This window comes from Neolamprologus multifasciatus, chromosome 13 (genome assembly GCF_963576455.1).
Source record: "Neolamprologus multifasciatus chromosome 13, fNeoMul1.2, whole genome shotgun sequence".
NCBI lineage: Eukaryota > Metazoa > Chordata > Actinopteri > Cichliformes > Cichlidae > Neolamprologus > Neolamprologus multifasciatus.
In genome coordinates this window covers 665,759-683,555 of record NC_140451.1, presented here as the reverse complement: position 1 = coordinate 683,555, position 17,797 = coordinate 665,759, and the positions used below count along the sequence as shown (strand labels likewise).

Sequence of the window (17,797 nt, the reverse complement as noted above, 5' to 3'; positions counted from 1 at the left end):
CTCACCCTACTTGTTCATGGCAGATTGCCGCCCCTCCCTGAGCCTGGATGGGCCAGAGGCTTCTTCCTGTTATAAGGGACCTTTTCCTTTCCACTGTCGCCAAAGCGCTTGGTCATAGGCAGTCATCTTGGGTTTCTCTGTATTATTTCCCTCGAGGCACCTCTTGTTGTGACTTGGTGTTATATAAATAAAATTGAATTTTTCATGTTCAATCTTGTCTCTTAGTGTGTGAGACACCAATGATGTGCCCACACACACACACACACACACACACACACACAATTTCTAAAGGTGCTGCTGACATGAAATGTTTTATTAGGTTTCACTGATAACCCAGATCATGCTAAGAAGTCAAACCATCAGTGTCCATAGATGAGTCATGTGTAATAATGAGAAATACTAAACTCTTGAAAAAGAGAGGTGCAAAAAGGCAGGGAAAGCCATGACAACAGCCTAAATGCATCAGATATTAGAAAACAATCCTTCCACTTAGTACCAGGAGCCACGTCCGAGAGCCGAGGACGACGTGTGGAGAGCTACAGAAGGAACTGGAGTCAGTACAGTTGTTTCAAAGAACACAATAAGTTATGCACCCAGTCACCATGGAGTGTGTGTCAGTATCACCTTTAGAACAATAGTTAGAAAACTGGTGGCAAAAATGTTTCATAGCAGTTCAAATGAGAAATCTGCAGCAGCAACAGTAACATGCAGCTCGATGCTTCAGTATTATGACTCACAATAATATGTCAGATCAAACCATGCAATTAGGGTCATGATTTGTTTGACAAAGATAGAATTTGTGTCGTTTTGCTTTGGTACAGCACCACAGAGGATTTTAAATCCGTCAGTATGTGATTGAATTCCAGACTTTCAGCTTTAATTTAAGCGGTTTTACAAATATTTTACATAAACTGCTTTAGAAATGTAACGAAACGTACGTGTAATGGCCAGAACACAGCCAAATGACAGCTAAGCGTCACAGTGGGATTGCTCCTTTCGTGCTTTCGTCATCTGTCCTTCGCAACCTAACTACGCCACTAGTCCCGCCTTTATCGCTATGTAACGCAAGTGGTATTTTTGAGAACCCCTGTTATTTGTAAATAGTTATAAAGTAACACAAGCATTAATATAACAATCAGCCTTATTTCATGATCTGATACGTACTTGTATAATGAAGCCGTATATAACCTTAAAAACTACTTGGTTTAGTAGCACGTCAATCAAAACTGTGCAATCAAGTTCGGTTGAGAGTGTCGAGCTTTTCCACGTCAGTGTGTTTACTAAGAGCAGAGTGACAGCTGGAAGGTGTAGACTTTACTGACCTGTCGAGCATTTTTAAGCGAATGAAGAGGCGGTGTTTGGGAATATTTCGCTATCGCACTGTGGGATGTCCGACCTTTTTGCTTTGTTTCATTGCGGAGACTGAACTGAACTCTGGTCTTTTTCATTCACTCTTGGCCGGCTAGCCTACTAGCTTACCCAGCAAGGCTAGCATTAGCTATAGAAGGACTTCATCTGCGATACAACCGCCATAGACAGGTAATATATTCATCTCAAATGGACAACAGAAGCGTTTTAATGTTTTACTCAGCGGAAGTTTATCCTAAGCAAATCAGGGATGTACATAGTGGCTTGGATGATGAAAACACAGCTACCAGTAGCTAAATAACATGCTAGCTAGTTAAGCTAAGTAGGTAGCCTGCAGGTAATTGGTCCCGTAAATTGCTCATTTACATTTGAGTTCGTCAGCACGTCGATTAAACTTAAGTCTGACGCCATGTTTTTCTTTTGCTCAAATGATAAATGCCTTTCAATGAGAGAGAGCCTGTTGAGTTTGTCTTTAAGGAGATACTGCCTAATCTAATTAGCCACATAGCATATTAGATTATCAGAAGCTTGCATGGCTGAGTTTATTTTTTTTGTTTCTTTTTACACTGATTGATAAAATTGTCTGCATTCTGCCACAGAGGTGGAAGTTACTTGTAATCCAGACACAGGCTAAAAATACCACTTTCCCCCAAAACAAGCACAAACCATAAACACTGTTACTTTTTACTCAGATTGTTTATGGGGTTGATATTATGTGATTTTTCTTTCTGTCTAAGGAAATATTACGATTTCACAGGGTTTGTACAAGTTAACCATAAAAATGTTTTCCTGCACATAAAAAAACCTGGCACCCCATCAAGGATGTTTTGGTTTCCACCAAATAAAAACCAGAACTGTGACAAAGATATTTTTTGTCAGGTTTCATTAGCTGAACCTAAAATACATTTAATTTTTGTTGCTTGTGTCAGCTGTTGTTGGAGATGAGACATGAATATATGAGGCCAATTGATTATGATGACTGTAATGACATTAATTTAATTAATTAAATTTAACAATAGTAAAATGTGCTAAGCTTAATTGGTGAGTTGCTGCTGCTGCGTATTTTGACTATCGTCGATGCCCGACATCATTGTCCATAAGCACGACCCTTAGTGACATCACCAGCCACTGAGATGAACATTACAAGGAGCAGGTAGGACAAGGTGTCACTAAATAAAGGCCCCTGCACACAGAGGACACTACTAAAACAAAGTTACTTAGGTGTGGAACAAGGTGCCTTTACTTTGTAAATTAGGGATGTTTTGGCAACTAATTTCCTAGTCAATGAAATGGTCAAAGATTAGTCCACAACTGGGCGTTGTATGGCCCTGGACCACATCCAGCCTTGTAGTTATCCCTGACTCGCCCGCGTGAGGACATTTGGGAATTTGGATTCATGCATCTTCAGTGTAAATGCATTGAGACTGATGTGTATGACAGACGTGAGTGTGCTGTCAGCTCACATTTAAAAAAACAAAAACAAAGGAAAAAAACCCAAAGATTTCTCAGCTGGAAAAGGGTGGCGTGGCCACTCCGGGTCGGGGATGAGTTCCTGCCCCAAGTGGAGGAGTTTAAGTATCTCGGGGTCTTGTTCGTGAGTGATGGGAGAAGGGAGCCGGAGATCGACAGACGGATTGGTGCTGTGGCTGCAGTGATGTGGACGCTGTACCGGTCCGTCGTGGTGAAGAGAGAGCTGAGCATAAAAGCGAAGCTCTCAATTTACTGGTCAGTCTACATCCCTACCTTCACCTATGGTCACGAGCTGTGGGTAGTGACCGAAAGAATCCCCAATCCCCGGGCCACTGACCGGTACCGTCGTCTGGTACCAGGTCCTGAGAGTTGAGGCTCAGGTGTGAAATTTATGGTCTTCAGGGTTTTTATCGTTAACTCTGTTTTCTGGGTCTTTTCCCGTGTTGTAGTTGTGCGTCTTACTTTGAAAGTAATATTTACACGTTACCATAGCGACCAGAGAGCATTAAGGGGCAGAGAGGAGGATGTTACTCTCAATGTTGCTGGCGCATTTCAGAAGGACTAATAAAGTTACGCAATTACAAAGTGAATTTGCGTTTATTATTATATTTTCAAAATACCACAGTTTTTGTCTCGGTCGGATCATTTTATTTTTTTGTATTTATGAGCCACACCTTGAAGGCCGGCCAGTGTGGTTTATTGGTCAGCTGACACTAGTACTTATGACTCTATTATCTCAATGTCCATTCTGTGGATGTTCACTGTAGTTTAGGTAGGTGGAGGATGTTTGTGCTTGTGGAAGTCACCTTGTAACCTTGTATCTGTCCATTACCAGCATTTCACTTCTATAAATCCACTCTTCCAAGTTTGTGTGGTTTTTCTGTGTCACCTGATGCAGCTTCCTCTACCGCATTTTTAACATCCTCATGTTTATCACCACACTGTGTTTATGTGCTAAAAGAGAAATAATTTCCTTGTAATAAAAAACAATTCTGAAGTGTGATGTCACTAACTTGGACAGTTTGGGAACTGTTGTGGTTTGTCTCAAAACAACCATTTCGACTTTTTTCTGCAAATACAAACTAGATGTTCAACTTTAGTCTCTAAATTTCGACTCTAATACTAGCTCTAATACGCCATCTTTTTTTTAAAATAGGGACCTAATGATTCTGACCTCTTCTGTATGTAACACTGTAGATGTAGTTGTCTCCAGATGTAAGAACTAGAGACCTCTGACTTTCTGCTGTGGGGGAAATACAGACCCGTTAACAACTGTGGCTCATGAAATGAATGTCTGGTAATTCTTCCAGACTGTTGTCAGCTCCTGAGCATTGGGCTCATTCTCTTGCCAATATCTACTTAATATTATTATCCTTTTTTTTCCCATCAGCTATACGCCTGTCACTGTATCCAGCTATTACACTTGTATCTGGGTGTTATTTTAAATAGGCTGCTTTCTGTGTATTCAAAAAATGAAGGGTATGAAAAATTGCCATGAGAGTCATTGCAAAAGGAACAAGGTTAATCCAACTATTCAGACCTGTACTGCTTGTCAAATATAAATCACATGTCATTTTGATTCTGTTTGGTTATCCATATTGGCTTTAGGCATTGGAAAGCCAGACACGGAAGTTTGCTGTTTGCTTCTTATATTCGATGCACATTTAGGGGTCATAGTTCTTAGACTTAAACTTGAAGCTTGAAGACTTGACGTTTGTAGAAATTTGGTATTTGACGTTGAATTTTTTTAAGTTTCACACATAAAATGACACAGTATACCTACTCAAATCTTTATTGGAACCTATCTGTTCTGAATAGTATGATCAATAATGTATGTTTCTTTCTTTTAATATCTATGGTTTGACTTGAAAAGCATACCGGTGGTGCATCTGCTAAAAATCGTGGACTAGTTTAAATCCTGGTGACCAAGGGCCGTTTTCTGAAAAATCTATTGACAACAATAAGTTGGGGAAAGATGTCACCTAGGATTTATAAAAAATAACATGGGTGCATCTACTAGGAGGCCGAGGGGTAGCACTGGCGACCAGAGATGGCCAGTAACGCGTAACGCGTTACTGTAATCAGATTACTTTTTTCAAGTAACGAGTAAAGTAAGGGATTACTATTGCAAAAACGGTAATTAGATTACCGTTACTTTCCCGTAGGAACGCTGCGTTACTGCGTTACTAAAACCGTGATTTTTTGCGAGAATGTCTCATGACAGTGACGTAAGCGAGTGCGACGTTCGTGACAACAGCTGTGTGCAGATCAACAATGGATCATATATCGAGTGCAGAGAGAGTATGAGCGTGCAGCGTTTAAAGCGTGGAAGTACTGACCTTACTTTGAGTTTGATTCCATAAAAAGTGACAAAAACATTAGTGTCCGTTGTGCGTGGGAAGAAAACTTCTTTTTACAGCGAAAAAACCCCTAAACTTCCAAACAAGCACCGAGTAGCTACGACGTAATGGGAAACTCACAGAGAAACTCGCGGATTCTTCCACTGACCGCTGCACACCTGCACCAGGGTAAACCTCCGCCTACCCCACTCCTGCTTTACAGGTGAAAATAGAGCAACAGGACCGCTAGTCTTTGACTTTATTTATTTTCTGCTGTGTTTTACTTGCATCTATTTGAAAGACTGAGTGTTAACACACAAAATATTTTATTTTATGTGCTGGAATGTGCAGAAAATAGGTTTAAATGTTAAACTAATTTCTTCCAGTCAGAGAATGTTGCAGATAATTAAATTTTTGCTTGATGCATAAAGTTAAAAGATTAAAACTAATAAAACAAGTTTTAAAAAGAGACTTTTCCATTTGATTACATTTTGTATGATGGATTATGCAGAAAAAGTCGAATTGGGCTGAAAGATCTATCACTTTATCACCTATTCAGGTTGTAAATCGTGTTGTTAAAAAGGTAACTAAGTAATTAATTACTTTTGAAAATAAGTAATCAGTAAAGTAACGGGATTACTTTTTTGGGGAAGTAATCAGTAATTAGTTACTGATTACTTTTTTCAAGTAACTTGACCAACACTGCTGGCGACCACCAGTATTTTTACTGGATGCCGCTGTCAATACTACCAGATTGACGGCAGCAAAACTGGTATGGCAAAGGGGAGGCAGGGCAACAGGTCAGGGGGTAGATAACATCACCCCCACCTGAGATTGGGTACCAAGCCCCAAGTGTGATGGAAGAAGGCTCATTGAGTGTGAGAGAAACTGACCTGAGAGATGGGATCATAGCGAAGCTTGAAACCTGGATCCTCCCTAGCCGGTTACCACGACTACGTAAAGTATCCTCTGAAGATCTACTAGATAATGTGAATGAGCACATGGCTCAAAACATGAGCGGGGCACAGAAAGGGATGGGTAATAATACCAGAGTAGGTAAACACCAACTGCAAGACTAGACTGACCAACCTGTGCCCTGTCTGGATTGATTACAAGAAGGCCTGTGACTCGATGCCCCACACATGGATCCTGGAATAGCTAGAACTAAACAAGATGAACAGGACCCTAAGAGCCTTCATCAGGAACTCAATGGGGATGTGGCGGACAACACTAGAGGCCAACTTCAAGGCCATAGCACAAGTCACCATCAAGTGTGGGATCTACCAAGGAGACGCTCTGTCCCCACTGCTGTTCTGCATAGGCCTGAACTGACTACAGATACCGACTATGGGATGGAGCAGTTGTCAATCACCTCCTGTATGTGGATGACATCAAGCTGTATGTCAAGAGTAAACAAGACATTGATTCACTGATCCACACCACCAGGATATACAGCAATGACAAAGGAATGTCGTTCGGACTGGAGAAGTGTAGTCGGATGGTAACAAAGAGAGGGAAGGTAGTCAGAACTGAGGGGATTGAACTACCAGAAGGCAACATTGCAGACATAGAGGACAGTTACAAGTACCTGGGGATCCCACAGGCAAATGGGAACCATGAAGAGGCCGCTAGGAAAGCTGCAACCACCAAGTACCTGCAGAGGGTCAGGCAAGTCCTGAGGAGTCAGCTGAACGGTAAGAACAAGATCCGGGCCATCAACACGTACGCCCTGCCCGTGATCAGGTACCCTGCTGGGGTAATAGGCTGGCTAAAGGAGGAGATAGAAGCCACTGGCATAAAGACAAGAAAGCTCCTGACCATGCATGGAGGGTTTCACCCCAAGTCCAGCACCCTGAGGCTGTACGCTAAGCGGAAGGAAGGAGGCCGGGGACTGGTGAGTGTCAGCACCACAGTCCAGGAATACATTGGGATGATGGCCCCAACTGACCAAGTGCTCAGTGAATACCTCAGGCAGCAGAAACCCGAGGAAGAGTGTAGTGGCCTGTAAATGACTGCAGCGCCACACTGCTCCCCCTGGTGGATACATCAGACATTACCACTGGTTTTCCTAGCCGTTTAGCGGCGTTACTACTCATGGTTGCATCATCCACATCACAGGCTGGGGCTATCATTACGGTCACCCATCTGCCGGCAGTCAGTCAGAATTCCTTCATGGTCCTGTCAGGGACAAGGCAGCAGTACACGTCTTTCAGTGGCTGTACCTGTCCATGGGCCATCCTTTAGCTCCAGTCCCTCCTGCGCCCTCAGCAGAAAACAGATTCAGCAGGTATCCAATCATTATCACCCAGCGTACTTTTTACACTGGATGCCCTTCCTCTACCTACAATTGAACAAGTAACCTTTCACTTGCTAAGTGAACGTAAATCAGTGTAGCATGGAGCCACAGATGAAGAGCTGCATCATAAACGCCTTCAGGTTATTTAGCCTGGCTCTAGAAGTGACCGTATGCTATTATGTGTTTTCTGTCAGGAAGCAGCATGGTGGATAAGAACATCTACATCGTCCAGGGTGAAATTAGCACTGTTGTTGGAGCCATAAAGAGGAACTCCAGATGGAATACCCACACTCCACTAGTAAGTTCAACACAGGCGTGTTATGTGTTGTTTTACACAGTTAGATTTACTAACAATATGACAAAGTGACCAGCATGAACGTGATGAGCTCCAGCTTGGCTGTATGTCTGTCTACAGTCAGTCTGCTTGGTTCTTGTTCAGGGCCAAACAGTAAACCCATAATACTGATAATACTGTGAGTGTTTCCTTACCAATCAGATTCTGTTCTTCACCCAGGACGAAGAACAGGACCCATTACTCAACAGCTTTGGCAATCTCAAGGACATACTGAACACCATAAAAGGTACGTGGCCTTATTTAGGCTGAGTGCTGATATGAATTCCACTTTAAATGCTGAAAGATTTGATTGTTGAGTCACAGCTTCACTGGAGAACCTTCAATCTGTAAAACGTGTCTGCTGCTATTCATCAAGATGTGCTTTGTTGCTTATCTTAGTTCAGGACTTCCACGTACTTACAAGTTTATCAAATGACCTGAAGCAGAAATTAATTAAAAACCACCGTAGCATAGGTCTGTTAGAACGTGCTATATGTGGGTTTAGCTCAGAGCAGAGCAAGTGATCTGCTAATTAGAAAGTTGGTGGTTTGATCCCAGGCCGGTGCTAAAGTGTCCTTGGGCAGGATACCGTACACTCAGAGTATAAATGTTAGAAAGCACCTGAGCGTAGTGTTGTTGAGTGAGGCATGTTGTATAAAGTGGAAAGAACGATTTACGCTACGTAATGACTCGCTGTGTTTTGGTTCCTGCAAATGTGATGATGACGTTTTTGACTGTGACCACAGTATTTTTTAATTTTTCAATAAATGCCAAATGTACGATGTATACATGTGTATAAATAGAGCTCCTGTGGACCTGCAGAGCAGCTGACGGTCTACGTGACTCATGTTTTCATGCTTCATGTGTGAACATGTCAGAGATCACAATAGGTCACCTATTATATTGACTGGCTCTAAATGGGGTCTTTTTATCTAACATTACTCTGAGCCAACAGGAGAAATGAGCAGGAGCGAACCAGTTTGTATTTTACTGTTTCGTTCTAGTTGCTCGAGGAGTCTGAAGTGTTAACAGTGATCAGTGACGTCTGATTGCTGCACAGATCAGGTCAAGCAGACGTTTGTTGATAGCACATCTGTAAGAGTTACAGTGGTGCTGTTACAAATGTGCAGGGGAGGGTTGGGTGGCTTTATGAAATGATGGTTTCCAGTTTAACTAGCTGAAGCTGCTGGCCACCAAAGGTGCAGAGGGTGTAGCGCACATACCCCAGGGCACACCCACACTTGTGTTTCCAGTAGATTCAGGTTGTGCCATTGGATGTTGTAGTAACATTGTTCCTGAGTGGGACCAGTTATTCACGAGTCCTCGTGTCTGTAAGCACAATGGTGGTGCTGAAGCCCCGCCTCTCCGTCAGCTGGCCTGCTCTTTCTGAGAGGTCCAAGCTGGCTCCGTCCCGCATGTTGTCATGCCTTTGGAGTGAGACTGCTGGCAGCTCCCATGGCCCTGCAGCTCCGGGCAGTGGGAAAGATGAAACACACACAGCACTAAGCCCCCACCGCTGCTGCTGCCTGCCTCCAGGGAATGCCTCTGCCACTGAGATGGACAGGCACTGCTGGCTGAGGAGGAATCCACAACACAGGCTCACCCTCCTTTCTTTTTCTCTTCCATAAGCTTTTCCCTTCAGCCGTCAAATCACCAACCTCACTGCCTGCATTATAGTTCTGTGTTTGACCAGACTGCAGCTTGAATGTAATGCTGGATTATTCTTTTTTCTTTTTCAGACATTTGCATTAAGTAATGACTTGATGTGGAGAATGTTTGAAGGCCTTGTTCTGTCCTTAAGTCCAAATCTCCTGTGCAGCCAGCCTGTCAAATGTTTCATTCATACGTGGGTTAGAGGAATAACCGCAGCAGAGCCAAAGTGCTTGAGAGACTGATCAATTTGTTTTGTTTTTCGCAGCAGCACAACAGCCTAATAAACCTGTGCAGCTTTCACACAGAACCTCAGCGCTGTGCTGGTGGATAAATCTTGTGGGTGGGCTGTGTTTTGCTGCGTGGTAGTAGCCCGGCTGTCTGCTTAATGAAAGCCCGGTAATGCCGCTCGCTCTCGTGTGCGTCTCCGTTCTTCTAACGACAAGAATCAACCAGCAGAGGAAACAGGAATGAGTCCCCACAAGATGTCTTTTCGTTTTCTCTGCAGCTTAGTGTCGTGGTAGCACTGGTTGCTCTGCTGTAACCAGCGTGATTGACAGGACCATGTGCCGTGGTGCAGCTGGAAGTATATCATCTGCAATTTTAGTTGGGTAAATATAGCAGGGAGTCTTGTCAAGCAAAGAGATGAATTGTTCTGGGAAAGGAAGTGTTGTGTCTGTTTTGTGAAAGCGGGAAAAGCTTTCCTCCAACTTCTGGAAAGTATACGGTCCGTTCTCGACTTCAGAACAATGAGAGCACAGTCAAATAGTTGGGCCAGCGATGGACCATGTGTTGTAACGCCCTTATTCAGGCAGGCAGTCCCAGGAAACGGGAGCTATTCCACCGATTTACATGGGACGGTTTGTATCGAGCGCCATACTTAATGCTCCGGCGCTAATCTCATTAGACGGGTGTAACTGAGTGCTTTTCACAGCTTTGTGACCACAAACTGAATCGGTATTTTCTTGCTAAAAATTGTAGCACAAGAGGCAGAGCACTGAAAACACTGACCCTTCATGTCAGTATGAAACCAGGTGCTAGCCCTGTGAGCCGTCTGCTTCTGCTGGTCATTGTTTGTCTGTTGCCTCAGTGGCTGCTGCTGGCTCATAGAGGTGGGAATCACCATACATCCCACGATACGATATTATCACAATACTTAACCCACGATACGATATTATTGCAATTTTTAAAAATATTTTGGGATATTCAGATTCTGTACATGAAGGTACACAGGAATAAAGACATTGTAGGATACAGTAGGATAGTGCAAATATAATATCAAAATAACGCAAAGTAACAATGTAACTATTAGAGGTGGGAATCACCACACATCCCACGATACGATATTATTGCAATTTTTAAAAATATTTTGCGATATTCAGATTCTGTACATAAAGGTAAACTTTATCAATCATCATTTTCTCTAATATCAAAGTCTCACACTCAGTCTTTCTCTCATTTCAGTTTGATTGTTGACAAACTGAACGGTTTGTATTACAGTCTAGTCCAACTTAACTGAATCAACCATCTGGTACAATTATAGCTATTCTGAACTATGCAGTTTATGAAAACTATGCAGCCCCTTCAGCAACTGAAGAATTTGAAAGTCAATTAAAACAAAATATAATTTTACATGAAATAAAAAAGTTTTAAACTTAATTAAAATAAAACATGTCTTAAATTAAAATAAGTAAACTGTCATGTTTATTAAACACATTTGGACAGTGAAGGAATGTCAGGATTCTTGCTCAGAAAAAGGATCAACATGCTCTGAAGTCAGAGCACAAAAACCTTTTTGTAACAAAGTATCGATTTCTGCTGTCCCTGTATCCATACATTATTACAAACAAAACATCACGATGCTACACAGTATCCATTTTTTCCCCACCCCTAGTGGCTTTGGTCGTAGTTGTTAGCACGTTTCCCTCGTCACACATAAAAGTCGCCCAAACAGAAGATGGTGATGCATTTATTTCTTCTTCCGCCCCCCCCCCCCCCCCCCCCCTCGCTCTGACAACACTGAAACATGCAGCCCAAACATGAGGGGTGTGCATAAATTCTTTTGATCGTTGTGGAAACATTATCAGGTGCTCGTTGGCGAACGGTTGTAATGACGTGAATAACGATGTTCTTCCTAATCCAGGCGCTGCGCTGGAATTACAAACAAGCCGGCGACGCTGACATATTGTCTTCCCAACCAGATTCCCTGTGACCACGAGCTTTGGTGTTCTAACATGGAGGCGTCGTTCTGACCTGCAGATTGAGTCTTCATCTCTTACTTGACATTGGCGGAGGGTCTCTCCCACACAGGGCTGTTATCACACGCAGAAATCCGTCTCAGTCTCTTGTTGAATAATTCTGTGGATTTCTTTTATTGGCTGACGATCCCTCTGAGACTCCAGGAGAGCAGAGAACAGCCCTTCCTGAAACAGATTGTGTTTCCTCTCCTGCTCACCTTCTTTTTTGTTATGCAGAAGTCACTGAGCCTCAGCTACTCAAATCTTCAATTCTTTCTTTTTACTCCCTGCACTCCCACCTCCCCCATGCCTGTGCTGCAGCCAAACAGTCTGCTCCTAAATCCCTTCATTTTTATTCATACAAATACAGGTTTAGAGCCCCTTGCACCCTCCAGATACAGAGCCAGAGTGGCCCTTTGACTGACAGCTTTCCCCTTTACATCCAGACAATAACGAAATCCACAAGCGCACCTCTAATTGACTCGAATCACTAGCACGGCGCGAGGAGTGGATGTCTTGGGGGCATGGCGGTGGACTTGCAGAAGGAACGCGGCGGAGGATCACTTGATTGCTCTCTAGATGGGCTTGGTAATAATTATCCGGCTTATGAGGCGTTGCAATCGCAGAATTATTATTATTGAAAATGAGATTTTTAATCATTTCATTTGAGGGCTTTGAGTGCTCATATCTCTGTTTGATTTCAGTGATATTTGAGAGCCACAACAACAACAACCCTCACTAATTCATCCCATTTCACCTTCATGTCAGTCATCAGGAGAGCATGCACACATGCTGTCCCTCGTCGTCTCATTTCAAGGTCGCGTGCATGCAGTTGTAGGCATCGGCATGCCTCTGGGGATTGCAGCCCGAGCACTTATGAACTGGTTGTGGCCTTTTACCCCCACCTTCAGCAGTCTCACCCCTCCCTCCCTCTTCTGCCACCTGATCTTCACACATATATCACTCCCAATTGAAGTGGCAGAAGACAACTGGCAAATGCCGATGAAGAGGCGCCATAATTCATGCTGCTTAGCTGCTTATGCAAATATGTTTACTTATGAAGGCATTCTGAGCACAGAGAATGTGCCTCGTGGCGATGCTTCACATGTCTGCTGCCAGGCCCGGCGTCTGAGACCCTTAAGCATCAGATTATGTTCTCATTCCTTCTGTCAGAGTCGTTTTATGACACAGTAAGAAGACGGCGATCGAGTCAAGCCTTCTATTAATCTGTAATCTGATTTTTCAGGATGAATAGTGTAGATTAACTCCTGAGTGCACACATTATTGTATACTGCTCTCCTCTAACACTGGGACTGATGCATCAGGAGGAACTCGAGCTTCAGATATACTCTGATGCTGTAAAATAACGCATGTACAGATATGAAATGTTTAATCACATTCATTCAACTCTTGTTGCGTTAAATAAATACGACGAGTTGTAGTATGAATAAGATGTAAGTGGAACAGCACTGGAGCTTTTAGATTGAACTCTCTAAGCAGTGCTGCTCACAGTTTCTTCTCAAGAACCAAACAAACCAAAGGCTTTGGAAACAGAATATAAATGTTAGCTGCCTCAGTGTAGCACGGCCCGGGATGTCTGATGGGAGACAGCCTGGACTATACAGGTGTGCCAGACATTTGGCCTACTGGTTTTAAGAGTCCCATCAAAACAGCTAAAAGAAGTAGCCGCGCGTCGTCAGACAGGCTGCCACCTAGTGCTGGCTCGCCGCTGTAAATCTGGCCAGTTAACCGGGGAATGACAGGCAGGGCTTAGGCCCAGTTTGAAGTGGGGATGCAACTGTTGTTCTGTTTCAGACGCTCTCAACAATGTGCTGAGTGGATCGAGAGTCCCACCAGAGGGCTATTAATCATCCTGTCGGTGGGGGTGGGGGGTCTGGACTTAGTCACACAGGCAGCAGAGAGCTACATGGGACAAAGGGTCGAAGGATCTGGATGTTCTGACAGAGCTGAGAAGAAAGCAAACTCTTCCTCATGAACCCCGAGCTGAAGGAAGAGGAGGAGGAGGAAGAGTCCAGCCTTGGCTTGAACATCACCGTTTCTGAAGTTTTAGTTCACTCGTAATAATCCTGAAGTGATTTCAGAGCTTAGTTTCAGGTCGTTGACCTTTCGTGGACATAATGTATTTCTGATGAATCTCTGATGAAAGGTCACAGAAGCACGATGTGCACATTTAAACTCTTATGATTCCTAAATGTAGTCGCTGCCACACGTCCTGTGTTGGAGTCTTTCCTTTGGATGCAGTTTGCTTATAAGGACAGGAAGCGCAATGGAGGAATTTCCTTTTGTTGGCACTTATCAGCTTCACCTCCAAATAATATGATTGCTTGTTTTTTGGCTTATTATTATTATTATTATTGTTGTTGTTGTTGTTGTTGTTATTATTATTAATCTTTAGGGATAAAGGGCTCATCGTTTTTCTTTAGTTTTAGTTTTTTTTAGACATACATGATGGAGCTGATGTACAAACTCAGCATTATAAGATGTATTTGTGTTGTCAGCTTTGACTGGATGCTTAGGATTGTGTTAATGTGCTGTTAGCATGTTGTTACTGGGTGGTGGTTTGACTTCACCACAGGAACATCAGCCAGCATGGCCTGTGCTAGCTGCCTCTTCATCACTTCCTGTCAAATCCAATGAATTTTGCCTTTAGTTTCTAATCCTAACTGTAAGTGAAGAAGGTCACAGCTGGACTGAAAGGCCAAAAAAGAACAAACCAAAACGTCTTCATCTGGCCTGGTCAAGAACAGTTTGTTGGGTTATGAAAAAGCTCCGACTGAGAGACGCCTTCATGACTGTAAAGACAGAGGGTTTACCTCCAGTGGTAACACATGGTTAAAACCAAACATATCATGTGTTTAAGGATGAAATCAAACACGAATGATGGCATGAAGAAAGGATGCTGATGATCCACAGCAAGCCTCAAACATGTTAGTAACATGCACAGTGACTCCTCCGCTTCATAGTTTAGTGGAACGCTTTCTTATGACCTTAATTCCTGCTAATTTTGGCTCGACGGCTCAAAAGAACGTAACTTGAAACAAAATGGTGAACATTCGGTGTCTTTTGTGCCATGAAGGGAAATCATTTTTTTAACCCTTCAGCTGTAAAAAGGAGTAACGCAGGAGCTTCCAGCCCATACAGGAGGTGCAGCTACCAAAGCTCGTGGACAAGCCTGAATCTCTGTAACTTTGTGAATGCCATAAGTCAAGAACTACAACCAGACAACTAATGGGCGCTGTTGTCAGTCGGACGTGCTGGCTGTTTGTTCTGATGGTTAGTTAGTCCAGGAAGCTCTTTGTCTGAGTGTCTACCAGTTGGAGCACAGTTGTTGAAACACTACACATCTGATTTTTACATGTTTTGTTAACCACGAGAACGAGAGGCTCATTCTGGGCTCTCCCTGAGGAACAGGGTGAGGAGGTGGGTCGGGGCTCCTCCACATCGAGAGGAGGCAGCTGAGGCTGGGTGTGTCCTGCTGGAGACCCCGATGTTATTAGAGTTATTAGATTTTCAAATGTTATTATCTCATATTTTATGACTACGTGAGCATCTTTTATAGAACATGTTTTCATTCGTAAGTGTTCCTCTGCTGTGTCACATACAGCGGTGATGATGTTTCACAGCAGCTTCGTTACTGAATAAATGGTTTCAGATGATTTGTTTACAGAGTTGTTTACATTAGACTCAAATTTAACTCAGAAACACTCAGATGTTAAGAGTTAGAGTTGGTTACTCAGATGTTAGTCGACTGAAAAATGAATTGCAGGAGCATCGCTATTAAAGAAGGAAGTCACCCAGAATTAGAGACTTTGGAGCTTTCAGACACAAACAGGTACATTTTGTCACGTTTGCTGGTCAGCTGTTGATCAGACGCTCGGACAGTGTTGTCCACACTCAGGAGGCTGGGACGGTTTCTCTTAACTTATCCTTGGGACTGGATGCAGTGTTTGGACAAAATGCATGTGTGTGACTGAATGAAGCTTGTAGTAACATGTGCTTAGAGTAGAAACGTGCTCTGTATGTTGTACATACTGTGAAGTGTGAATCACACAGAAGGAAAGTGGTGAAGAGGCTGTTGTTGGGGTTCTCCCTAGAAAGGTAGCAAAGCTGGTCAAATCACAGTACACAGCTCACTACCTGTGTATGCAGCACCCCCACCCTGCCTGTGGAGGTGAGGGTGTGTGTAGGTGGTAGAGAGTTAGAAAATAAGGGCTTACGTTATATTAGTATTTCAGGGAGGAAGCGTCTTGCTGTCTTGCTTGTGTGATGCTTGCATCCTTAAGCCTTCGGTGTCTCAGTGTGAATCCCACACTGGTTTGATGGACTGGGTTAATAAACCTCTCAGCAGCCATCCCCTACACACACACACACACACACACACACACACACACACACACACACAGCTGCCTGTTATTTCGTGCCCCCATAAGGGAGCTGTGACCACAGACGTTGTAATACACATATCCAATTAGCTAAGGATTGCATCACATGTCTCTGGATTCTCATGGAGTGTCCACGCTCGCCTGTCCTACACACAGCACATCAGTTTTTACATGTTCCTGTCCTCAGTTAAACATTACATCATTTATAGTACTCTGACCTCTGTAGCCTGATTTCTCTTTGCAGTTTAAACAGTGTGAATGTCCTGAAAGCCTGAGCTTAGGTTTGGTCTTTATTTACTCCACATAGTTTGAACTTTTTCTGTTCAAAGTTACAACTTTAAACGTGTTTTTTAAAGATTGCTAATGGTAAAATGTTAATGAACCAGTACATACACAGGACCTTTTTCCTTGATTTGAGAACCCACCTCATGTTCTCCTGCGACTCTTCACACTTGATGCTACAGGGGAGGCGTTGGTTTCTCCTCGGAGGACGTCAGTCCACTCAGTTTTTTCTTTTAGTCTTTTGTGAGAAACATACTTGAGTTTTAGTCGTCTGTTGTTTCTGTGACAGTTTAACGCCCTGTGAGTTTTCTGTGGCTGCAGTTCATTTAATGTTGCTATGCAGGGTTGTGCTGTACGACCCATGTCTCATCTCCATAACAAAAACCCATTTTTCTGTAAACTCAGTGAATAGTTTGCACAATCACCACATTAAAAGTACTCTTTCTTTTTTCATGTAAGGTCAGTACTCCAAAATGAAATGAACATGGATCTTTCATGGCCTTAACACACCAGCAGTTATCAGTTTCCATCATCCGGTGTGCTGGTCATTGAAACAGTCTACAAACCTGCACAGTGTCCAGTCTGTGTGCACGGTTAACATCATAAAGCGTTGTGTTGTTTGTCCACGTGTCTGTTGTTGCAGCCGAGGATGCTACATTGCAGATTTCAGCACTTGCAGTATAAATGAAGTGAATCGACTTGTGTGACGTGTTTTTGGCTGAGCGTTGTGTAGCTGGAGTGTTGAGCAGTGCACAAAAGCATGAATCTACAGTGAGGGTCAATAAGTATTTGATCACCCTGTGATTTTGCACGTTCTCTTAGAGGTCATGGAGGAGTCTACAGTTTTCAGCATAGGTGCATTTCCACTGTGACAGACAGAAATGTCTTATGCTGGACAGAAACAATTTTTTGGACTGGCACAAATCATCTGTGTTCTTCTTTGATGCAGCACCTGATTGTTCTGTAAATAGATTTAAATGGTTATATAAAAAACGCCTGAGGTGCATTTTTAGGTCAATAGTACCAAATAACTTGGTAAATAAACTTGTGCATAATTTTTAGAAATGTATAATTTCTATTTGCATTTCAAGTTATGAAAATGATTCGTTAAACATGTTTGTGGATTCTGCAGTAAAAAATAACTTTTTTCTACTCAGATTTTACATTTTTTGCCTAAATTTCGATCAACTGTGCTAATACAGTCAAAATGAAAAAATAACTCCAATTTCAAATATTTGAGGTTGTGCTGAAAATAGTGATAGCAAACAAGGCAAGATGAACAGTTTTAAAGGTGAAATATAGAAGTAAAAGTGGTCAAAAGCGGTTAATTACACCCTGGACCCCAGAGGGTTAAACAGTCGAGCTACACTCTGCTCGTGGTTCTAAGTTAGCAGCACCTGTCTGAGGTCGTTAGCTGT

General features: G+C 42.9%; 1 protein-coding gene across 1 annotated transcript in view; it reads left to right on the top strand.

Annotated features, from left to right (window-relative positions):
- The first annotated feature begins 1,232 nt into the window (after nucleotides 1-1,232).
- Nucleotides 1,233-17,797, top strand: part of gbf1 (golgi brefeldin A resistant guanine nucleotide exchange factor 1) — a 72,420-nt gene continuing 55,855 nt past the window's right edge. Inside the window, 3 exon segments of the mRNA XM_085183400.1 lie at nucleotides 1,233-1,539; nucleotides 7,668-7,771; nucleotides 7,988-8,054. Coding sequence (XP_085039526.1) covers nucleotides 7,676-7,771; nucleotides 7,988-8,054 — 163 coding nt within the window. The 5' untranslated portion in view covers nucleotides 1,233-1,539; nucleotides 7,668-7,675.